At 33.5% G+C, this 26,588-nt stretch overlaps 1 protein-coding gene across 1 annotated transcript; it reads left to right on the forward strand.

Moving 5' to 3' along the window:
• Positions 1 to 20,954: 20,954 nt before the first annotated feature.
• Positions 20,955 to 22,238, forward strand: LOC131143955 (heat stress transcription factor B-4b-like). The gene is made up of 2 exons (XM_058092311.1): positions 20,955 to 21,251; positions 21,897 to 22,238. The coding sequence occupies exons 1-2, from the start codon at positions 20,955 to 20,957 to the stop codon at positions 22,236 to 22,238; spliced, it is 639 nt and encodes a 212-aa protein (XP_057948294.1).
• The last annotated feature ends 4,350 nt before the right edge of the window (positions 22,239 to 26,588 follow it).

The raw sequence follows: 26,588 nt of genomic DNA on the forward strand, positions 1-26,588 counted from the left end.
TGATGAAATCATAATTTCAATTGACTAACTAGCATGTATGTATAAAATAGATCAATGAATTCAACATGCCAGACCCTAGTCAACTACTAACATGCAATGCACAAATCTGTATCGACCAAGTAGATTATGTTCAAATCAAGCATACAGTTCAGCATATTCAATCAATATAAACTATTCATCAAATAATATAACATTTAGAAAGTAATGGATAGTAAGCGTTCAGTTCACATGAAGCATCCAATATATATAAAAAAAAAAAGATATTTCCAAAATAAGCACAATACACTGAAATATTTATTGGATGAACTTTAAATTTGCTACTTCCCTTTAATTTTACAACCCAAGCACAAAAATTTTATGATCTTTTGAATATATTAATAATTTAAGCTTCAAGATGAGTTTAGGGCTATATGTGCAAAGTCTATAATTAATTCGCAAAAGCTCAATTTTGTATGATGGACAAAATATGCTATATTTTAAGATATTCATACAAAAACATATGTATATAGCATTTAAAAAATTATTTAACTAGTTAAGATCCTTTGTCCATTTAGGGGGTTTACTAAAGTATGCAATAACCAATACTATTATATAATAACCAATCATAATGATATATATATATTAAGCAAAATAGATTGGATGTTTGACTAAAGTTCTCATATTGACTTGATTTTCCTAAGGTTCTTAGTATAATAATAATGTATACAAAAATTTAAAATTTTAAGCACAAAACACTATTTAAGCATTTAAAACATTATTACGCCTTATAACCTAACAAGAATCTTATGAGTAAAAAAAAAATTTCTTTTAAGATATCTCATAAGATAACATGCAAATATAACCCATGATTTGTTAATGAATTTAACATAAGATGTAAATCATGAATCATGGCATGAGATAAAATAAAAGGAGGAAAATAAACCTTTCCAGGTAACTTGGTTTTATTTGACAATGCTCTTAGAAAATAGGAGACATGTTCTCCTAATTTGCCACTAATGGGAAGATATTCCTCAAACATATGATATCACAAATAAATGCTTCATTTTAGAATGTCACTTGTTGTTATGATTATTTTTACTAAAACTCAATTCATGAATGATATGTTTAGATATTCTACTATGTACTCGAACAAGAGCATATATCATCAAAACGAATTATGTGACTAAGAAATACATCTTTTTTCCATAAGAGATGGATATACCTATCATAGCATGTCTTTGAACTTAAATTCAAAACCTTAGAAACTTATATGATAAAAACAAGGTATTTCCATTTAATAAACTTAGAGCACATGCTATTTATCCCAGAAATAATAGCCAACATTTTCAAAAAGGAACCAATTGATAATAACATATACAATTAAAACATCACATTGGTTTTATAATTTGAACTCATCAATATTGGCATGTTTTTCAAAAATTCCTAATAAAGTAATTTAAACAATTCAAAATTTGGAATTTTTCGCTTATTAAATACTTTTACCTAGGTGGGGTTTAAATCTACCTAAACCTATTTCCTAATCCTAGGTCCTAAGTAAACAATTCAAACAGCTCAAGTGTTTCCTTTTGGTACCCATTCCTCGTTGGATCCCAATGGATTTTTCTTCACAACCCATTCCATTTTTCTTTCTTTGCCTCTAACTCCTCTAAATGGGCAAAAATATCTAACATGACCATTTCTTTCACAATATAGACAAATCTTGTTTTCATGTGAGGGTCTTGACTTATTTGCAATATTTTTCCTTGTTGAGGCATAACCTTGTGATTTATAAGAGGATTTTGATTTCTTTTTTATAACATTATTTTTCTTAACTTCCAAATATTTATTTATGTTTTCTTTTCCTCTTATGATTTTACCATGATTTTCAACTTTATTTTTGAAGAGTATTTTCTTTCAAAATATTTTCAATTTTATTTTTCAAAATTCCTACTTCCCCTTGAAGAATTTCATGGTCTTTTTTTAGCTTTTTCCACAAGCTCCTCATTTTCCCTTTTTAAAGAGCAATTTTCTTCTTTCAAGATAGAACAAAGACAAGGTTCCTTGCCTTTGAATTTTGACAATTTTCCTTCCAAATTTTCTATCTTTTCTTTCAAAATTTCATGCTCTTTTTGAAAATTTAAAACAAACTCTTCATTTTTCCTTTTAAGGGATTCATTTTCTTCTTTTAAAGAAAATTCTATTTGTTTTGACAAAGCAAGCTCTTTCTCAACATTTTTATTCTTTCTTTTTACTAAAAGTAATTCATCAAACAATTTAATACAACTATTCACAATTTCATCATATGAAGGTGCATAATCCTCCTCATCTGAACTTACTTCATCTTCTTGTTCATTAGCCATGAAGTAAAGATATGCTTCTTTCTCATTTTCATCATCGGTGGCTACTCCATCGATTTGATCCCAAGTAGCACCATTTATGACATTATGATCCTCATTTAGAAAATTTTCTTCATTTTGATTTAGGGGGCAATTTATCATGTCATGTCTAGAGTTAATACAATCGCAACATTCAATGCATGACTCTTCTTTTTCGTTTTGTTGCATTTTTTTATTTAAAAGTTTCTTAACTTCTCTTGTGAAGAATGCAATATCATTATCTTCAATTATTTCTTGTTGATTAGTACTAGATGATTCTAAGACAAAATCATTTTCTATCTTAGGTTTTTATAGATTTCTTACTTCTTCAATTGTCATAGATGACTTAGGTAAAGATTGGAGAATTTTGTGAATATAATCTTCTAATGAATAAATTCTACCAAATGCTTTCAAGTTGTTTATGAGGCGTGTGAACGGAGTGAGCATGGAAGAAATTTCTTAACCATCATTTAATTTAAATATTTCATATTCTCTAACTAACTTGCATATTTTTGATTGTTTATTTTGTGATGTGTTTCCATAGATGTTTTCAAGTACATCCCACATTTCTTTTGTGGTTTGACATTCACAAATATGACTATGTACATCATCATTTAAACCATAAAGAATAATATGCTTTGCTTTAAAATTTAGTTCAACTAACCTTTTTTTGCTTGGTGATTGTTCCAATAAAGCCTTTGGAATATCCTCATTTTTCTTTGCGATTGAGAAGTCTCCTTTGGAGATGATCTCCCACAAATCCAAGTCATATGCTTGAATGAATACGGACATTTGATTTGTCCACGCGTGGTAGTTTGAATCGTTGAACATCGGTGGTTGATAAACGGATCGTCCATATGAAGAGGTGCTCACCGAATACTCCATTTGATCTTTTATGCTCTGGATTTTACACCGTTAAATGCAAGCGTCTGGCTCTGATACCATTTGTTGGTTGCCCCAGCTCGGGAGTATATAGTCTAGAGAGGGGGTGAATAGACTCTTTTCGCGGAATACGTATTTTTCTACAAAATAAAAACTCTTCGCAAGATACAACAAATTATATCGCAATATGAATATAAATCATGCAGAGATATAAAATAAAGAGGGTAAAGGAGAGAAAGAACAACACCGGTATTTTTACGTGGTTTGGCCCAAGCCTACGTCCACGCCTTAGTACCAAGCCTACGTCCACTCCTTCCGCAGCGGAGCAAGCCTTACAAACATGGGAACAAATCCCTACCACTCACATAGAGCCTTTATCAATTCGGTTCACAAAGAATCTTACAACATGGTTCACAAAGAACCTTTCACACGAAGATGGAAGATTACAAAGAATGCTCCTTACAATGAGCAAATATGATTTAAAACTCAAACCTCACACTATTCTCTTAAGAATTGAATCAAACACAATAAGTGAGTAAGAGAGAATGAGCACATGTAATGAAGAACTAATATGCAATGTGCTAGGTTTTGTATAAAATGATGTTTTTTACTAATAATGATCAAAGACCTTCAAAACCATGTTAATACAAGTCTAATAGCTTGTATTTATAACCCAAGAGCCTTAGGAGTCGTTAACTAGCCGTTGGGGGGAAGAAAAAATATTTTATTTGGCAAACTAACTGTTTTTCGCCCCGTTAGTGTCATTCTTCTCGTTAAACTCGTCGACGAATCCCCTGTGTTCATAGACAAGGTCCCTGAATCAGAAAAAGTCATACAAATAAAAGTTGTGGCATTTTGTCTTAGCTTTACAGGAACACCAAGAGCGTCCCATTTGTACCTTTCTATCAAAAGTTATACCTGAAATACCGAAGGGTGTTTAGGACTCAAGGTTGCCCTACGGTTGTGACGATTGCTTTGTTTTTCCTTGTCAAAAAGCGTTTTAATGAATTAAAACATTCTTGGACCAAAGTATATGAAATATATTGAGTCTAATGAAGATTAAAACTTGTCCAAGTGAGTTTTCCCATAAATATAAGATATCTTGTTTTATGAAAACATATTTGAAAACTCGTTTCGATATCTTATATGCTTAGTATGTCATTTAATTGAAAATATGCTTGACTTTTAGGACTTTAGGACATAGAGCTAGTTTTATAAAATCGAGACCAAATTTTGAAAATGTTTATAACTCATATATTACTTAACAGTTGTCCCATTTTGAAAACTTAATTGAGTATAAGATTATTTTGACAACCTCTTTGTTTTTACTTTGAAAACTATGAATTGTGAGTTTGTTACTTTTGTGCAGATCCTGTATGCTCATGTGTCCTAGTATGCTTATGCAATGACTCAACTCTTACTCAGAAATCATGCAAGACACACACTGCAAGAGTTATAATACGCACTCACTCACACAACTCTTATTACAATTAATTTATACACAATAAAAACTCTGGGATGTGCTTTGGTGCTTCTGAGTTAGTGTCCTTCCGATCTTTTCTATTTGATGTCTACTAGGTCCGATCTTTACTTCTGATTTGGCACCTCTGTGTATTTGACACTTTGTACCTATACTAGATAAGATCTACAAGGATGTAAAATACTAGAAACAACAAATAGGTTAATATCATCAAAACATATAAACCAAGATAGTGTAGCTGACAGGGCTAACAATTAGTTTGATTAAAATTCACCAAAATTTAGATCCAAAACTTACCTAATACTTTGATGATTGAAATTCCAACGTTGAATTTAATTATATAAATTTTGACAAAATATAATACAAATTTTCTAAATTAAATTAAATCTTCCAAATTAAACATAACCTTAAAAGGTGCAAAATTTATTTGTTTATTTTTTTTTCAAAAAAAGTTGTCATAAAGAGCACAATAGAACTCTCACCTAAGAAAAATTTATTTCCCCACGGGCATGGCGAGATGGAAAGGCATCAGCACGTAAGAAGGAACATCGAGGGTTCAATTCCAAGTAGATACACTCACGGTGCCAGCGGTACTTGTGGATAGTGAGAATTTACTTTGTGAGCCAGCGGGGACCGTGGATGGTGAGAGTTCGCTCTGTGAGCCAGTGGGGATTGTGGATAGTGAGAGTTTTATGTGAGCCAGCAGGGACCGTGGATGGTAATGAGATGTGTCCCAGGGGTCGGGTTGGCCAAATGTCCAACTGATGCACGGAGGCCGTGTCCGCATTCTGAACTTTACCTGATCAGCGAGACCTAGGGGGGGATGTTGATCCATAGGTTTTGTGCCGCACCAGGGGGTCTGAAAGGTTTGTTGGTGGTTGGAGTTCCTATGTAATCAAAAGAAAAAAGGAGAAAACTAAACAAAACAATTTTTATTTTTTTTCAAAGGACAATGCGCACTTGGTGCCCTCAGAATTCAAATTAAGGCATCTTTCTAGCTCTGTTTTTGGATTACGCACCAGGTTTCCACGTGTCCATTTTACAGTCCACGTGACTAATCCCGCGCCCCTTGAAGCCGACCCCACAACTCCAAAGGGATGTAAATTTTAGGAATCCAGGGGCGGAAACGAACCTGAGAGGGTTTGAACACCTAACCTCGTGAGAGACACTCCCGCAGCCCGCACTACCACCTGAACCACACCCTGAGGGTTATAAATTCTAGCTCTATTGTTATTATAATTAATGACCCATTTGGTAGACCTTTGAAAAATTACCAAATCTTGATATATGAATTCTTTTGTCTCCATCAAAGCAAAGGTACTTTTTCATGAAATTAAGGGTATAATGGAGAAATATTTTTTCAAATTTCCAAATATGATATTGGACTTTTCTTATTTCTAAAAAACAATTTTTTTTTATAAAAAAGTTAACTTATTGAAGAAATTATTTTTCATTAATCTATTGTTAGTGAACTATTACTGAGTAAGTCAAAATGCGGATTCTCGAGTTGATTGTTCCAATAAGGTCCAAGTCAACCACAATAAAACTATATTATTAATTTTAAAATTATTAATAAATTAGAAAAAAATATGTAGATAATTATAATGCCATAAAATATTTGTTATATGTAACTTTTATATAAATTAATTGACCAAATACACCATAAAACAAATAAATATGGTTCAATATTTTTGAATTTAAATAACATATAAAATATATTGCTAAAAAATGTAAATTAAAAGTTTTAAATTCATACTTCAGAAGTTAAAAGTTTAAATCATGAATACTAAAATATTGGATAAAAAAACACAAACTCATATTAATTGGTTAGCCTTGATTTGATCTGGTTCACTACTTTTTTACTTATCTTTTCTAAATTGTAATATTATTAAATATGCATTCAACTCAGTTCAAAAATATTTTTTTTTTAAATCTGTTTAACATTTATATTTCATATACAAAAGGACTCATTCAAATTTATAATTTTAATTATGAAAGATGAATTTTGAAATTTAATTTATTTTCTTTTTTAACGCTTTATTTGATAGGTTATTTAAAAAATTTTAAAATGTTGAACTATGTTTTCATTTGTTTTAAGATGTGCTTAGTGATTTAATTTGCATAAATATATATTACAAAACTTTGTATTATTAAAACTATCTATGTATTATTTGATCTATTTTTTATATATATTTTTTAAAACTAAATAATAATAAAATTTGTTATCGTGTTGATGTCAATTGGTTGATCGACTTAAACGAATTATATTGATTAGATCGGTCAATCTAGGAACTAATAGGGTATCCAAGGCACCAACGATATTGATTTTCAAAATATTACACTTAATTAATCAATTTCTGTAGTTAATTTCTACAACTTAATTTGTTGAAAAACTACTATTATTTTCCTATTTTTGTATTTACACTTAATATTCAATACCTATTTATTAAGAAATTTTTTTTTTTTTTATAAATTCAATGGCTATTGCTCAGCTTTATCCTAAAATTAAGCAATAATGTTGAATGTGATTTTAAATTTATTACTTGGATTGTAAATACAATAGTGATAGTCTTTAAAATTATATCTTGAATTATTTTATTCCTCAACCCTCTTGTCAATTGTATAAATAATGGCCTCTCGTAACTTTTGTTCCGACACACATATATATACATTATGTTCATGTACAAATCCACAAAACTATGGTAAGTGGAGGCTAAGACTTTCAGGCATATATAACACCTTTTTCCTTTTAAAAAATATTTTTATAGTTTTATAAAATCAATTTTACTATTATTAACTTATAATCATAAATTATTATGATATTAATTAGATAGAGAATTATGGTGATAATAAAAAAAAAAAAAACAAGAATAACTTTTTACTACATTAGATTTCCTTCTTAATTGGATTTCATTCCTTCTACTTTTTTTAAAAAAAGAAAAATCTAAGTGGCTACCAAATTTTATTTATGTTGTGAAATAATGCCTCTTCAAACAATGTGCTATGGAATAACAATATTGTTGTAAAGGATCAAACAAACATTTGCAACAATCTAAATAGTGATAAACAGAATATATCTACAATCACAGCAGTAAAAAGAAAACAATAATAAAGGCAAAGACATCAAGAATAACGTGGTTTGGCAAAGCCTACATCCACGGGATCAACCGGTAAGAGATCTCACTATGAAAATCAAAGATACACAATACAATCACATACAATGATCTTCTCTCATTCTCTTACCCTCTCTCATTTTCTTATTTGTCAAAATATGCCCAGAAGAACATATATAACAAGCCTTTGGAGGCTTCCCTTTGAATCCCCAATTGTCACAACGTTTACATTCAAAATTTGAATTTTTCCTTGCAGCCCCAACAACACTCATTGATGAACATAAGACACTCGTCAATGATATAGAGAAGGCCACTCGTCGACGAGTCTTTGAACTCTAAGATTTTCTGACTTTTGGTATCTACTCATCGACGAGAATAGGGGATTCGTCGACGAGTCGTTGCTGAGCAGAACCAATTTATCCATATGTTTTTCTTCTTCCTTTGTTTATGAGTCCCAACAAGTATAAGAGTCACACACACAAATACAAAAATCTCCACCTTAGCGATTATACGCCCCTTAGAAGAACCCAAAAAATCATATCTGACTGCTCCACCTTGAACTTGGAACATTCGGTTGGGACTGTCTCCCTTCTAGCACTTGGAGACATACAACAAGTTCAAGCAACACTACTTAAACTTGCTGATGGCAGCTTCAATGTCTACCATCAATCCCGATATAGTTGTAGATGCAGTACCCGAAGACTTCACCCTAGATTTCCAATAAGACCATCCCACAATAGTAAACACAAAAGCTACTACAAGCCTTATATCATTGAAGCCCCTTACATAGTCTTTAACAAAACTAGCAATTGATGGTTCACTCTGTTACTTGCTAAAACACCCCATTGCATAATTATGGGTGACCTTTGACAGATCCCGGACATCACATCCCGTCCTTGGGTACCAAGCGGTAGACATTCCATATTGATTCTCCATAAAACCCCATTGAGACAGCAAACAAAGTCTCCCTGCGATTCCATTCACAAAGCCACCATGAGATAACACCAATCTCCCTATAGCCCTATCCACAAAACCACCCTATGATAACACCAATCTCCCTGCAGCTCTGTCCATTTGAATCAGCAAACCAAGACTCATCTTGGTTGTACCCAACACATTCGTGTCAAAACCTTTCAACAAAGTTTCGAACTGATTAACCTCAATTGAAGCCTTTCTAGCCAATAATATGTTATTCACACACAAAAAATACATCACTCATGACATCCTATCACCCTCTTCCAAACTGGAAGCCTTACCAACTCACACACCTAAGTAGTGGTCTAATAATACACATAAGCCCACCGTGATCCTACTGGTCTCCTAAGCTGAAAACTCCCTATAATATGAACTATATCATCTCTGCCCTGAGTCTATTGCTCTACCTGCATCACATGTCCATTCATACCATGATACTGTTGACCTGAGATAGAACCCCCCGCATTTCTGCACTGAGTCCCTAACTCCACCTGAATAACATAATTGTTGTTGTCGCAGTTTTCTGGCATTTGTTTCTCTTCCTTTATCTGAGTACGCTGTCCTATGGCTCTATCACCAAAATTCATGTCCTCGATCATCCCTTTATTTTCCATAGGATCACCCAGCTTGCACCCACCTTTCTTATACCCCAAAAAAGTGTATTGTCTGAACATCACACCTAGCCTAGATCCTCCATCACTAGAATAGTGCATCAGTGGACATCCACTCACAACTGACTAGTTTACCTCAAATCCTGCCCACAATTCACCTGCAACTTTCCCATCTAGCGATATCTTTGGTGAACGGTCATACAAGAAACATGTCATACTCACTAACTTCACCAAGAAATACCTTACAAGCCCTACATATAACCTGCCCTGCTCACAAAACTTCTTGAATGAAACCAGCGTACTCAGTCCCAATGTTTGATGTCGCGACATCCCCTTGGAGTGGAGAGAACTAAAAAAGGTGATTTTAAAGCTGTTGCGACGTCCCTATGGAGTGGAATAAGGTTGCCTCAGGGTGGTTCAAACTAAAAAAGGTAATTTTAATTTTCGTGGAAAACATGGTGTGATTGAGTCGCCACTAACCTTTTGGAGTATGGTTAGAACATTTTATTATAACCCAATTAAGGGTAGAATCGGTTTGCGTTACCAAAGTAGGGATTAGGAGTTCAGTTACGCGAGGGGAAGGTATCAGCACCCCCTACGCGCCCATTCTACAAACGATATCTAATTAATAAAAAATTATCCTAAATGAAACTTAACAGTCGTTAATTTACTCCCCTTTGTGAAGTTACAAAAAAAAAAATGCACATACTATATAAGTATTCCCAGAAATTAGGACACCTAGAGCTCGAAAAAGCTCATGCCCTTTTGTTGAAATCATAGGGATAGAAAAATCGAGAAAATATTTTACAAACTACACTCCCAAAATTTTGAAATTCATAGGATCTTTCTAAGTATGAAAAATATTATCTTGGGAGGTTCTGGAACTCATTTGGGATGAAAGAGGATGCCAAAAATGATTTTCTAGTCTCAAAATATTTTTCCTGATTTTTCCCTATTTTTAGAATTTTTTTTGTAATAATTTATTTTATATTTTCCCAAATTTTTAATTAAATAAAAAAAAATTAAGTAAAAATGACAAAAATCGAGTCAAAAATATTTTTTAGAATTTTTCCTATTTTTTCTGAATTTTCTTTATTTTTTTATGATTTTTGTTTTTTTTTTTGTGAATTTTTAAACCATTAAAATAATTAAATACAAAAAAAAACAAAATAGGAATCGGTCCAAGACCGGTTCTGGGGACTAAACCGATTCGGGGGAAGAACCGGTCAACGAGGGGTGGTCAACCAGTTTAAGGCCTGGTCAGGGCCATCTGGTCAAAGTGCTAAGCCACGTGTCTTGCCGCGAGAGGGTGATGAGGATGGATCTAGATTGCTGGCAGGGACGAATCGTGGTCGTTCACAAGGAGCGGTGATCGGATGGCGAAGAAAGCTCCATGCGAACCATTTTTATGAAAGAAGGAGACAGTGCCACGCGTCAAGTAGCGGGTGGATGGCACGGTCATCGGGATGGTCTTTTGACGTGGTATGATCGTGGCCGTTGATGTGGTGTAGGGGTCCAATGGTGGGAGATGAAGCACACGCGGATTCCTTACGTGGCATCATCTAGAGCATAGACAAAGATCTCTGATCAAACGACCATAAAGTAACCACGCAACCTTCTAATTGAACGAGCAAGGATACGCCAAGTGTTCGAATCCTATGGCTCCAAGACCTAAGATACTTAAACCCAAATTTTTTAATTTTTGTTCCATTTTCATTCTCCCCCCGAAAGCTTCTCTCTCTCTTCTCTCCTTTCCCCTTTCTCCTGTCTTCTTCAAGTGTTCTCAGAAACTCCCCAATACTTCTCTCTCTTCGATCTTTCTTTTTCTCAAACCCTCATTCCTCAAACCTCCTTTTCTCTTCTCGAACTCTCTCTACAATTCCTCAAAGTTCTCTTAGAAACCCTAAGCCTTTATCCTTCAAAAGCTTAATCTTATTACTGCTCCTTGAAAACCCTAGCGTTTGTTCGAAACCCACTCTCTTCTTTTGTTCATCTCTCCTTCCTCTCTCTGTTCCTTCAACTGAGAACTCCCTGAAAGCCCTACCCCTTTCTGAATGTAACCTTTGACTCTCTAGTTCGATCCCTCTAAGGACCTTCACTATTCTTTCCATGTACACCAAACAGAAAGCTCGGTCTTTATCAAAATGGCGTTCAGCCATTACCCGAAGGGTACTTTGGATGAGCAATCTAGGACTCAAAGGGAGTGTTATTTCAAAGCTCACCCAAAAGATAAGTCTCTTTCTCTTTTTTTTTTTTTTTGTTTTTTATTATTTTTGTTTTGAAATCTGATATGTATGTGTGTGATTCGTGATTGCTATTGGTTTGTGGACTACTATTTCGATGGTTTTTGGGGTTCCAGATCTTGGATCTGCCAAATTAGGGTTTCGGGTTACTAGGTTAGAGTTGAATATGAGCTAACTTGTCTTAACTTAGTGGGTCATTCCAGGGTTGACTCGCATGAGTCAACCCAGTGGGTTGTAAACTCAGGTAAAACCAAGTGGGCTAGGGATGTGTGTTTTTTGGAATTGGGCTCGGGCCAGTATTTTAGAAATGGGCTCCAGGTTGGTATTTTAGAAATGGGCTTGGGGTTGATATTTTAGAAATGGGCTTGGTCTTTTGGCATGGACCTCCATTAAAAAAAAAAATTTTAAAACTGGCATGGGCTTGGGATTAAAATGAAATTTGGGCTTGGTGTCTAATTAAAAATGGGCCCAGGGTAAAATTTTAAAGATGGGCTTTGGGTTTATTTTTAAAAAAGTTGGGCCTCGAGTAAAAGTTTAAAGATGGGCTTTGGGCTTTTTAAAAAAAAAAAGTCGGGCCTCGGGTAAAAGTTTAAAACTAGGCTTTGGGTTGCATTTTCAAAACGGGCTTGGGGTTTGGCTTGTTATGAAAACGAGTGAGCTGGGCTAGTTTTAAAACAAGTGGGCTGGTTCTTTTAAAAGGTAAGTGAAAATAGGTTCGGGTTTTTCAAAGTGAGGTTGGGCTTCTGGATAAGGGTCGAGAGGGTCTGACAGGGGTTTGAATCTTGGGTTCGGGTTCGAGTTCTAAGGTCAAGTTTAAAAAGTTCAAACTTAAATTCAAGTTTGAGTTTAGAAATCCGAGTCTGATCACTACTAAATCAAGGTTCAGGTTCATGTAAGAACCTGAGACCAGCGAAGACACACACACCTGCACTTACACCCACAGTTCCCATATGGATTGAATGTGACAAATAGGAGGGTTTTAAATGTTACCTTTCCCTTTTTCTCCTCTGGTCTTCTCCTTCAGTGGGTGAGTTCCTGAGTGTTGGCTCATAATAGGCTTATGAGTTTATGCTTTTGGGTTCAGTAATGTTCTGTGCTTTCTATTTCCAAATGTGCTCTGTCTAAATTACTCTACTTCTGTTTCTAAATTGTTGTTATGCTTCCTGTTTCTGAATTGTTGCTCTGCTTCTTGTATTTGAATTACTACTTTGTGCTCTGTTTCTCTAACCTCTCTGATTTTTCTAATACTCTATCTATGATACCCCATGGAAGAAAGGTTTAAAAGGATTAGATGTTACTACCCATATCAACAATGTGCACATTTCTTTTCGGGAGCTTTTTCATGAGAACTACATGGTTAAACGTGCTTGGCTTGGAGTAATCTTGGGTTGGGTGACCTTCTGAGAAGTTTTCTCAGGAAGTGGGTGAGTGAGGACAAAACACATTGAAAAAGACACATGTTGGTCTATAGGGCCAGTCATTAGTCCGATAATGTTCGTCCCCCCTATTGCCTAGTCCAAGTGGAGGATGAGAGATGCAGTGCTCCCTAGCAGACTCAGGTTGGGGCGTTACACTCTCACTCCTCAATTTCTGCAGAATTCCTCTTTTGCAATCCTCTGATTCTCCCTAATTTATCTCTCTTTCTTCGCAGATTTTCTCTCTAGTTCTTTGCTTCTAACTCTCCCCAATTTCTCTCTCTTTCTTCACAAAGTTTTCTCTCTAGCCCTCTAATTGTGTGTGTATGCTGCAGTGTGAGACTCCCTATTTATAAAGAGTCTCGGGGCTTGATTTGGCGCCAACTTCCTCCTTCCTAACCATTTTCCCCTCTTTATTCCCTACGCTGATAGGGAATATTTTCTTAACAAACTTTATTCTCCTGTGCGCATGTGATTTCATATTTTGCATTTTACTTTTATTTTGTGAATTTCATTAACTTGTTACTTCTCTTTTTGTGCGCAGGTGACTTCCAAGTGCTCTTGGATGCTCCAACTGGCATATAAGGAGTGGAGGGCCTTTTAGTTTTCCTGTTATTATTTTTATATTTTTTGTATCTTTTTGAATGTACCCCTGTCTTTTCTTTGCACTACGACATTTGTATATGTACATTTTTGCCTTGCATTTTTATTTCTCTGTATTTGCAGTTTTTTTTCTCTATTTTTATTTCTGTTTCCCTGTACTCTGCATTTTATTTCGCTGTATTTGGTACTTTTCCCTCATTGTACATGTGTTTCAAGTATTGTAGCTAGGACACATTGTAACACCCCAATCTCGAAGGGCCTGGGATTTACAGCGGAAGCAAATAAACTCAATTATTATTAAACCAGAGTGCTAATTATCTATATTACAATCATTTATTTTAAAAGAAGAAAAATTACACAAGCATAAATATCTGACATCATACTAATATTTCTAATCAATTTTTTTTTTCTATCCCCACCCGCATGCTTGCTAAGCCTGATTCCCGACATGCCCTTCAGAGTTATCTGAAATAAAAATATGATTGGGGTGAGACGACACTCAGTAAGTAAATAAGATTATTATTAATGTGTAGCCAAAATGAGTTTTTTAAAAATTTCGTAAAATAATATTTTATATTATAACTTCAAAATTGCTTTTAGAATAAATATAAATTTAAAAATTTCTGTATAAAACTTTTACCATCAACTATAAAAGTAAAATTTTGTAATCATATACTATAACTGTTAAATTAAACTTTTAACTTTAAAACTGTATAAATATTTAATGATAAACATACATATACTTTTCCTTATACGTTTTCTTTATATCGTCATTTAAGCACTAGAATGATCATTTTCATGTAAACTTACACTTTTCCTTCAAATCATCAGTAACTTTGTACACGTAATTAACTATGTATAAACATATATTGTAAAAACCACCCTTAGGCCTGTTTGCCGTAAGTCATGTTTACCCCCATGACTGGATTGTGCGGTCCGAAGACTGGACTTAGCTGGCTGGCCGATCAAACTAAATCAACGTACGTAAACTTTAAGTAAGATTTTCCTTATTAAATCCTGGTTCGGCACCAAGTGTGCACTCAAGAGAAATCCACTAACATAAATAACCACTCTGTAAATAGTGTGGATGCACTCTGATCCGTTTAAACTTTAAGTTACGGTACCGAGCATCTGTAACTTTGAACTTTCGTTGCCATAAGGGGTTTTAAAATCATCTTATTATAATTTATGCAATTTAAAATAATATTGTGAAAATCTCATCTTTACTCATATTTTCATAAAAAATGCAACATAGAAATAAACTTATTCCACACAATTTTTGTGTTAAAAATATATATCATTTTTTAATAGAAAGAAATGATAAAAATTTACCCGAGGGGATTAGAACATTTTTTAACCCAAAAATAAATGTAAGTATATTAAAGATAGAACTGATATAATTAAATATACGTAAAAATAAACTCATGGAAATTTTATGGAACTAACTAACATAATTAAAATTTACTTACAACATAAACTCGGGTATGAATTTAAAAAAATAAAATAAAATAATCAAATTTACTTACCTTTTCTTTTATCTTGTGCTACAAACACAGTAACTATCTCTAAGAAATGAGATCGGAATGAGTGGGTGAGTGAGAATTTACTCAAAAATTCTCTCCACCACAAAATCTTTCACTCACTAATCATTCTCTTCTTTGGAAAAATTGTTGTGAAAAATAAAGGTTGAGAGCTTCCTATTTATAGGAAAATTTTGGGGAAGAAGTGGAATTTGTAAAAGTGTAGGGAGATTGGTGAAATTATAATTTTTTTAAAATTAAAGAATGGGTAAGGGATGGGCAAGGTATGGGTTGAGTATGGGATAGAGATGGAGGCCATGTGGGAGTGCTTGCCACCATTCCCACTAAATAAATTTTTAATTAATTACTTACCTAATTAATTAATCAATTAATTAATTTATTTATTTATTATTTTTCTTAATCATTATTATCATTATTATTATCATTAATATTGATTTTAAACTATTTTTAGTATTTATTTATTTTATTATTTATTTTTGAACAAGAATTAAATTTAAATTTTGAAAACTCATGTGGACCCCACACAACTTTGAGACCCAAATGGATCTTACGTAACTCCAATAATTCTCATACGATTTTATAAGCCCTACACAGCTTCGAGACTCGTGTAAACCTCCACACAGTTTCGGGACTCATGTGGGCCTCACACAGTCTTGTGGGCCTTGCATAGGATACCTATATTATTATTATTTTATCATATATTTCTGCAAATTATGTCAATCAAAACATTATTTTATGTACTTATTTACGTGTACAAACAGTGTCTATCCTGTTTATCTTATGAAATTTCATTTTGACCAAGACGACCTCTAGGGAGCGACTGAGTCGCAATGGTCTCTAAGCACTTGCTAAGACAAGGTCTTTCTTAGGCATCAAACATGGAATCAAGGATCCTACAAAAAAACACTTTTGTATTGATATTAACTTCATGACCATTTTTATTATTTTATTATTATTGTGTTTTAATCGTATATATATTTTTGGGTCATCACACACATGCCCCATTCTTTTTTCAATAAAATGTGAACTCGTTTTATTTTTTTCAATTTTGATCAACAAAATTAATGTCATAGTTGACTGATTTGACCCCAAAAACAAATAGTAATAAAGTATGACCTAAAATCCCTGAAAATTACAATACTCAATTAAAGTTTCAAAGGCTCAATCTCAATGTTTGAAAGGCTCAATTCAAAAACTGTAAGACTCCTTTTACATTTAAAATTTCAATTCAAGAATTTAAGAAAACTTAATTTAAAATCTCAATCCCAAGATTTGAAAGGTTCAATTAGGAAATTCACCAACTCAAAATACTAAATAGGACTGAGAGACTTGATTTTGAATCGAAAAGAAGGACTCAATTGATCTTGATACTTAGAGACCTCAATTAAAGGTTAAAAGGACCCAAATTGAAAATTGAGAAACTAAATTTTTAAATGAAGAGAGAAAGAAAAATCAAAATTTGAGATTCAAAGAGCCACAAGAACTCATTCCTTGAAACTAGAACCAAAAGGACTCCAAAAAGTTCTTTAAAATATCAAGCCTTGGTTCAAGACACTGAGACTCATTTTAAAAGAAATAAAATCAGTTTTTGAAGTTAAAAGACCCCATTAAATATGACCGGTACTAGGACTCGTTATTTGAAAATAACAGACTCACTTATTGACATCTGGGACTTGATCGGACTTTTTCAAAAAGGACCTTTCCATTTTTCAGGATCCAAAGTCATATTTATTACGCTAGGTCTACCAGTCTGGTTCTCCACCTCAGCCACCGCATGAAGTACACCAAGACCCTTCGTGATAAATCCAAAAAGCACATATGTCTATCCCCTAATGCTATCATCATTGGTTCTCAAACATCTAAATACATGTAGTCACCCATATGCTTTAACCGCATATGCCACAAGATATCTGATTGAGATTCAATGGCAGCAACTGCACCTACAACCGTAACATCCTGTAGTGCATAGATATTTCCCGCTACTTTATCTCCTTTCATCACCGTCGAGTCACCTTCACACACTTTCATTTCTCCATTTTCAGACTTGTAACAATAACCATTACAATCTAAAATATCTAATGAAATAACATTCTTCCTTAGACCTGATTCCTGCTTTACATCACATATGGCTTTTACAATGCCATCATACATTCTAATTTTGACATTTTAAATAACAAATATTTTGCATGAAATATCATTTTCTATCAAAATACAACCAGCATAAACTAACCTGTAGGTGTCAAACCATTTTTTAGGATCAAAACATCCGGTGTCTAAGATCTAAGAATTACCCATGAAACACTCCAAACCCAATGAAACACATAGGGTTTATGTGTCCAAAGGTGGTCCCAACCTAATGTCCCAAGGTAGAGTAGTGGGTTTATGTTTTCAGTTTTCTCTTAAGGAGCATATTCGTCAAGTTGGAGATTGTTGTATTATGTGGCTCATATGTTGAGTGGAAGACATACAAATAGAAAACATGAAGAAAACAGGAATGTTGACTTGCAGGAGGAAACCGCTGACGGTTTCCTTGTAACCGTCGACAATTTGGTCCAGTGTATTGAAACAGTTCATGGTTTTCTGTCTACTACTTCAACTGAATGCTCTTGGTATTAAAATGTTGATGGTATGTCTACAAATCGTCGACAGTTTGACTCGATTACTCAACGTTTGTTTTCAAATTTTCAATTGGGACGTTGGACAAGTTGGGTTTTGGAGGGAAAGCTTCCAGAAAACTTATATATACATGGTATATGTTGTAACTCTGATGTAGTTCATGTCTTTTGGACACAAGATAGTGAAAATTACATTGCCGATTCCTCCCATGGATGTAGATAATGCCAAACCACATAATTTTTTGGACAAAATTACCATAATGTTCCACAATGCGTTCTCGTTTCACAACACTTACCTATGCATGTAACCAAGATTTGGACCACTCAAAATTTTATCCACAAGATTACTTGTAGTCCTAATGACATTTTAGGAGTTGTAAAGAAGGAAAATACTAACCTTATATTTGGGGTTGTGAATTCTGAGTTTTAGACTTAAATTTTAAAAAATTTAAACAAAATATAATGTAAAACTAGATCACACTTTTTTCAAATTCACATAAATTTAAATTTAAATTTTAAAATCGATGCTCTTGAGCAATACCTAATGAAAAAATTAATTTCTTATTTTTACTTAATAATGCAAACATGCATGAATGAATTGCAGGTGGAGATAGGTGTTTGGGGTGGGGGGAGGGGGGGGGAGGCTCAGGGTATAGGGTAGACCCCAGGGGTGTGGGTGGGGATGGGGGACAGCTGAGGAATGCCAAAGTCATTGAATCTTTAGGTTAGGCTCTAATGGCTCTATGGAAAACTGTCCTCTTAATTGCTTCCATGCAGGAGGACAAAGTGTCACTGCTGGCGCAATAATTCCTCAAAAAAAATATTTTTTTTAAATTAAAAATTGGCTCAAAATTATTTACCCTTTACCCTAAAATTAATTGCCTGTCACCATTTTACATAGAGCCTGCGTGGGCGGGCATCCCGTTGCTGCATAGGTCCCTAGTGTGCTCAAATCTTCTTGCCTTTCTTAGTTTCATCCTTAATTAGTGAGAAAATATTGCCTTTTTTTAAAAAAAAAAAAATTAATTTTACTAAAAATAAGAAGGTTTGATTTTAGTATGTTTTTTTTTCTTTATATCAAAATGCTAGTAAAATAAAAATTATCGGATATGAAAAAAATTAAATGTTGATAATGTGTTACATTGAATTTTTGTTGTTAATCTAGTATAGTTTTTTTTTTTTTTTTTCTAAGATATCCGGACAAACAAATGAGATTTCTTAGGTTTTTTTAAAAAATATTTTTCGAGTTTCAAATGGGGTTTAGAAATTTCAAATCCGAATTTAAAAAAAAAAATATGAGGGAAAAATGAAATGAATTACTTTCTTTTGTCCAGTCCCGATCATTAAACTTCCAATAGATCTGTCTAGTTATTTTCGTAATTTCATCCTTAATTATGTAAAATAGTTTTTTTTTTAATTTAATTTGGGTCTAGTATGCTTTTCGACCGAAAAAAAAAGGGTTCTTTATATTTAAAAAATTGACTTTCTTATGGAAAATAATTTCATCCTTAAACAAAAAATTGACTTTTTTTTTATTGAGTTGAGTATGTGGAAGAAAAAAATGGAAGGAAAATGATATAAAAATAAAAATAAATAAAAGAGAATGAGTTATCTTTCTTGCATGATTTGATTAAATGAAAGGAAATAAAGTTTCTTATAAAATATGCGGATAGTTAAAATTTGAGACTTCTATAATATTGTAAGTTTTAAGTTCGTATCTTGTGCGAAGTATGAAGTAGGAGATATGCTATCTATTATTGTAACTCAAACACAATACGGGCTTTTAAGGTTAAAAGAAAAAAAACAACAACAACAACAAAAATTATGTACTATTTATATTAATCAATTAATTAATCGGTTGATTTTTATCTATTTTCAGTATTTTCTGGGACATAGTTAGAGAATTGTTTAGGATTTTTGATCAACCAAACAAGGAAAAAGAAAATTTCAATCACATTTTCTATTTTACTTGACTTTGATTCTAAAATACTAGACATACCCTTTTGATTTTGTTTAATTTTTTTTATTTTTTATTTTAATTAACAATTTATTTGATCCAATTTATGCAATGAGAAGTATCCCGTTCTCTATGCTAATTTTTTTTTTTTTAAATTCTAATTAAGTCGAGAATTTGTAACCTTCAATATAACCAAGCATCTAATTATCTGGATAACATAATTCTAACAAAATCACGAATAGTAAATTGTAATATTGCTATATTACTATGTTATTTATCATTAACCGTTGATTAATCATGTCGACAAATTTTAAAATGAAAGCAATGCAAATGAATTATACCCTTTCTATTTTTCCATAATTATCATCATTCACAGGTTGAACCCTTTTCATAATTAATGTAAAATAAAAGAATAAAAAATTTAAAAAAATTATTTTCTACCTCTAAACAACCTCTATATTTTCTCTGCATTTCTAATATGGATGTTAAAAAAAAACAATAACTAATCTTGGAATATTTTTTTTTTAAAATTAAATTATTTTTTCATAAATCAAATTATTAAGTTAAGCATTCCTATTGGGCAAATTTTAAACAACCAATCATGTCCTTAGATTTTAAATAACTTCAAGATTGTGTTTGGGAGTATGAATTTTAGATCTTACATTTAAATTTAAATTTAAATTTAAATTTTAATATGATTTTATATTATATTTTATTTCAATTTAAAATAAAAATAAATTCAAGTCTCTATATATTTATAAGGTAAATTAAACTGCCATTCTCAGATAATGTGGGGCCAAAAGATTTAGGTGGGCCCTGATCTTGATCCAACGGCTGCTGGATAAGCGTCAGCAAAACCAGTCACTAGACAACATATGCCTATTTTGACACCATCTTCCTATACTTTAGTGCCATAACTCAACTTCCTTCTTCTAGCCTTCCGTAGGCTTCTTTTCTTGCTAGTAGTAGTTATGGTAAGTGGTGTGGCTTTGAACTTTTTCTCCTCTAGCCTTAAAATGTTGCATGCACGGAGAGCAGAAAAATTCTAAAGAGGGTCAGGAAAAGGGCAAAGGGGGCCCTGGAATTAACGAAGATATATATATATATATATATAAAGGGTGGGGGCTGAAGGCAAAAGGACTGTTTGGTAAGCATAAAATAATTAATGGCAGGGCAGGGGGGTTGGGAGGAAGAGCAGGGAATGAGCTTGGCCCCGCAGGGCACAGCAGGAGGGCAGTCCATGAGGGCAAGGTCCCCTGCGCCCTTCCTGTTAAAGACATACGACCTTCTGGAGGAAGGGGAGGCTCATGGTGGTAGGGATGGTGGTGAAAAGATTGTGACATGGAATGCAGAAGGAACTGGGTTTGTGGTTTGGTGCCCTGCAGAGTTTTCAGAGATCGTACTCCCCAAATACTTCAAGCATAACAATTTCTCAAGCTTCGTTCGGCAGCTTAATACCTACGTGAGTTCTCTCTCTCTCTCTCTCTCTGACCCAGAAAAGAGAAATGAAAATACTGGTAAACTTCTGAACCAGGGTCTTTCATCATTGCCTGGTTCAAAAGTTCTTTTTAGTTTTTTGTGCAAGATGATTTTACCGGTTTAATCAATTAGGCGCCAAGATGCTCAGTGATGGAAAATTCTTTGGTTACTCTCGGTTAACCCTTTTAAGGTCTGAACTCTGAAGCAACTGCAGATTGTGGAAATTCTTTATCCTGTTGGCTTCCATCATTAAGATCTTTGGACAAATTTTTGTTACATTCATTCTCATTTTTTGGTTTTTAAAAAAAAATTTTTTGGGGTCAAAAGCCAAATCCTGGATTGGTGAAAGCTGAAAAACATGTTTGTTGATTATTCCAGAGCTGACTGTTTTCTGTTGACAGTAGTGAGATTAGGTTAGAGGTCTGATCAAGATTGCAAATTCAGGAATTGTGAGCATCTGCAGTCAAAGTATAGACCAGAAGATTCAACCCTTCATCTTCTTCTTCTTCTTCTTATTCTTACTCTACGACTTTCTTTTTGTTGATGCTGCAATATTCTCTCATATATGCCTTTCTTTAGCATTGCGTCATTTAGCTTCTAAATATTCTAGCGCTGCAATTCATAACAGGGATTCAAGAAAGCAGCATCCAAAAGATGGGAGTTCCAGCATGAGAAGTTCCAGAGAGGGCGCAGGCATCTGCTGGCAGAGATCAGCCGGAAGAAGTGCGAGCCCAGCGTCTTCCCGTCGCACCTAAAACCTTTGGAGGGAAGCCCAGAGGCCGCCACCGACGATGCTTATCGGGTTTTGCTCATGGAGGAGAACAAGAACTTGAAGAAGGAGAACTTGGAACTGCAAATGCAGATAGCCCACTTCAAGTCACTAGAGGTGAAATTGCTGGACGGCCTCTCTGAATCCGTATCCAAGAGCAAAGCCAGGAGGGCGTCTCAGGTCCTAGGAGAAAAAAGCTAAAGAGTATCTGTGCTGGAGACTTTTGTCTTAATGCACTTAAAACTGCATCCAGCATTTTTTTTTTTTTTTATTCCAAATCTAGGTTGATTAACTACCGATATTGATATCCAAAAAGTTTATCCATATAGCTAATTAAACTGTTTCTTGAAATTCAATGAGTGAGCATCTAGGAGGAATTTCAAAATGGGTGGCTGCAAATGGCAACTAGAATTAAACAATGACACAAAGTTTTGCCCGTCAATTACCTCCCTCCCCCCCCCCCCCCCCCCCCCAAAAAAAAAAAAAAAAGCTTTTTGTCACATTAGGTGTTCTAGTGATAGTCGGTTAATTTATGGTCAGATCTTGCCGTTTTCAAAAATAAAAGGGAAAGCGAAGAAAAAACAGTATATTTGTCATACTAAAAGTCAAAAGTAGCTTTTATACAAATGTTTTTTTTATGTAATTAATACATAGTCTGTACTCACGAATGTGACATTCTATGACAGATCGCTAATTTTCAAAATTAGAAACTTTTTATTAATAATGGAACCCTGTAAATGATATGACATTTTTCAAGTATTTATATGCGATCGATGGTTTTCAAACTCTACTTGGAGAGACTACTCTTCAAAAGTTGCACTAGGAGTCAGTTTTACCTTTAATTTTATATGATAGCAAATGAAATTTTAGAGAGACCCACAAGACAGCATCACATGATCACTACAAGCTAAAAAGAGGATGATGAGTAGTTTCAGATTTAGGCAAGAGTTTCCACTTGAAAATTCTCCTTAAAGGTTGTTTTCAATGTTAGCATATAACATATTCTTCTATGTGTGATAACCTACCACATCCCAATGGTAAACCCTATTAAGATTCACTAGTTTCTATCCTTTTTTAGAGGAACCAATGTAAGCTTGTTACATGCTTACTTGGAGTCCCATTATGTTCCATAGAAATTTTTCAAGAACTTAAAACTTGAGGGTTCATACATGAATGGGAATTAATTGGGGTTCAACTTGTATTTTACCAAGTATCAATTAATAGCATTTCTAAAGTGCAAATTTTTAGCAAAAGGCCTCTATAGCTCCACAATAATTCCAATTTGGGTGATGGTAATTACAAGAGTTTAATACTAAATAAGCTACTTGAGTTCAAGAAAAATTCTTAGAAGGACAAAAGTAAAAATTAATAAAGATAAAATTCAATGGTGGTTTTTGTCCACTCTCCCACCCTATTTTTCTAACTATCAAATAAGAAATGTTTATAATAATTCAAAGGTAAGCTGCCTAAGCATTCTTATTCAAAGGGGAATACCCTCAAAGAAAGTTATGCAACCCTTCCAACATAAAATACTTTTCTCATCTATCCTTAATTAAATTTCTAATTTAAGCATGAAAAGTTTATCTTAAAATCTAACTCTAGGTTACCTCATCTTTTTTGTTTATAGAGAAAAAAATCAAGTGAGGCTCTAACCAAGACCAACATATTATACTTCCACTAATAAGATTCATTTTGACAGAAACCCTAAAAAAAATGAAACTCATCAAAGTAAAAAATGATGTAAAATGGAAGAAAAAAACGATAAATTTTTAAAAAAAAAGGGAAACAAAGTTGGTTTGAAAACTCTACTACTTCATTGATAAGGAAATGACCATTATATAGGTTAAAAACAAAAAGTTACAAGCACAAAAATAGGCACCACTAATATCATGCTAAACAACTTTTAGGCACCACTAACATCATGCTAAACAACTTCTAGGCACCACTAACATCATGCTACCACTAACATCATGTTAAACAACTCCTAGGCACCACTAACATCATGCTAAACAACTTCTAGGCACCACTAACATCATGCTAATTAACTCCTAGAAACTAGGTAGAAAATAAAACACGTTTGCTGCAATTAATTTATTTAACAAACCCTCCCTTAAACTGATGTTCCATATATAACATCAGTTTAATAAGACTTAAACTTTAAAGCGTCATCTCTCAGATAAAGTCCTTTGAACTGCAAACACCAAGTAACTCCTTGAGCTTCTGAAACGCTGGAAATTTGAGAGGCTTTGTTAAAATATCAGCAATCTGGTCTTCACTTCTGTAGTAAACCAGATTAATAACTCCATCATTTGTGAGATCTCTTAAGAAATGATACTTCACATCTATATGCTTGCTTTGACCATGTAGAACAGGATTCTTTGAGAGCTTTATCGCTGAATTGTTATCACAGTAAATGAGTGTATGCCCATCTTCTTTGAACTGCAGCTCTTCAAGAATCTTCTTCAGTCAACTAGCTTGACAAGCACAAGATATTGCTGCAACAAATTCAGCTTCAGTGGTTGACAATATGACGATTGGCTACTTATTTGATGACTATGAAACAACTCATGTCCCCAACATGAAAACATACCCAGATGTGCTTTTACGATCATCAGAATCTCCTGCATAATCATTATCTGTAAAGCCAAACAAATCTGAATTTTCTCCCTTTTTGAAGAACAACCCAAACTCCTTAGTACCTTGCAAGTACCTAAGAATTCTTTTTGCAGCCAAAAGATGAATGTCTATTGGACACTCCATGTATCTACTAATGACACTTACAGCATGCATTATATCAGGCCTTGTTGCAGTCAAATACATTAAGCTCCCCACAATCTACTCGTAAAGAGTACTGTTAACCTTCTTTCCTCCATCATCTTTGCTTAGCTTCAAACCAAACTCAGATGGTGTATTCATAGGATTACAATCCTTCACCTGAAACTTGTCCAAGATTTCTCTCACATATTTCTATTGAGAAATAAGAATGTCGGTAGAAGACCGCAACACTTCTATGCCAAGAAAGTAATGTGTTAATTTAGGTGTAATCCCAAGAAGGGGGGTGAATTGGGTATTTTAAAATCTTTCAGATTATTTACCAATTAATCCTTATTTCTATATTTACCAAATTAATTGTAGGGGTTTGAGGCTGATTTAAATTATTATATCAATGAATTATTTTTACCCAATTAAGTGTGTGTGGGGTTATTCAACATACACACATGCAAGAAAGATAATGAAATGTGATGTTGAAAGTAAAAAGAGTAAAGGAAGAGAGAAGGCAAATACAATTTTTACAAGGTTCAGCCAACTAGGCCTACGTCCTCGCTTTGAGCAACCCACTCAAGGATTCCACTAAATCCTTGCTCCTTTAACCGGGACAAAGCTTCCCTTACATCCGCTGCTTACAAGATGCATAGCTTCCTCCTCACCCGGTTCACAACCTAAACTGTGATTACAATATATAATGTCAAATCTGCAAAACAACTCAAGATTCGCTTCTAAAAAAGTTAGTGAGTACAATTGAAAACCTAACACATATCCATATGATGAAACTTGAAGCTCAGTATGAATGTAACGGTACAATCGTTAGATGAATGATATGCTTCAACACAAATTCCCTTTTATCAAATCTCCTAAGTAATGATATAAGTAAAAGCTTTGGAGAAAATAGGATTCTACTTCAACTTGCTAAATGCACAAATATCAAATGTGAACTTATCAAAAGATTTGTCTTGAATATTATAACGATCAAAATCAATAAGGTGTCTTCCAAATATTCAACCACAATATGATCTTTGTAATATGCAAAAAAAAAAATATATATATATATATATATATATTTATATATATTATACGTTTTCCAAAGATCAAAAACCTAATATACTATTTTTCATAAAATATCCCACAATAGTATATATAGCTATGAACCCTATGGATATTTAATCAAGTGGTTTTGTAATATCGAAAATAGTGAATCTTTAAATGAATACACACTTGAATCAAAAATATTTAATCAATGCCTAAACTTTTCTCAAGTAGTAATCCTGTCAACACAATCTATACATATATTAATACACACAAGATCAATCTCTTAAATAATATGCAATAATATATCTTGAGATGAACAACACTTTGAGAAAAGGTATTAACACACAAACCGATTTACCAAACCTTAATACCAAGTTGAATGCACAACAATCACACGAATGTCTTTTGAAGATCAATGTAGCTTTAGCTCAAATTTGAAGTATTAGATTTGAAATCCCAATCAAAAACTCAGCAATGTAATCTCCCAAGTTGTGCTAATCATTCAATATGTTCAATCGTATGCCAAAAAATCGTTCTCTTTTCTCTTCTTGTTTTTCTTCTTTCTCTCCTCTAGGGCACTAGGGTTTAGATGTTGATTATATGGCTAAGCTAGCCCTTAAAATGAATCTCAACCATTGGAACAAAAAATAACTCTCGTGTTCTCTCATTAAAAATCAAAATTTTTAATCTTCCCGTAAGTTAAGACGACTAAGGGTTAAGGCTCAGACGACTGAAGTCCCTTAG

The sequence above is a fragment of the Malania oleifera genome, chromosome 12 (assembly GCF_029873635.1).
Source record: "Malania oleifera isolate guangnan ecotype guangnan chromosome 12, ASM2987363v1, whole genome shotgun sequence".
Taxonomy (NCBI): Eukaryota; Viridiplantae; Streptophyta; class Magnoliopsida; order Santalales; family Ximeniaceae; genus Malania; species Malania oleifera.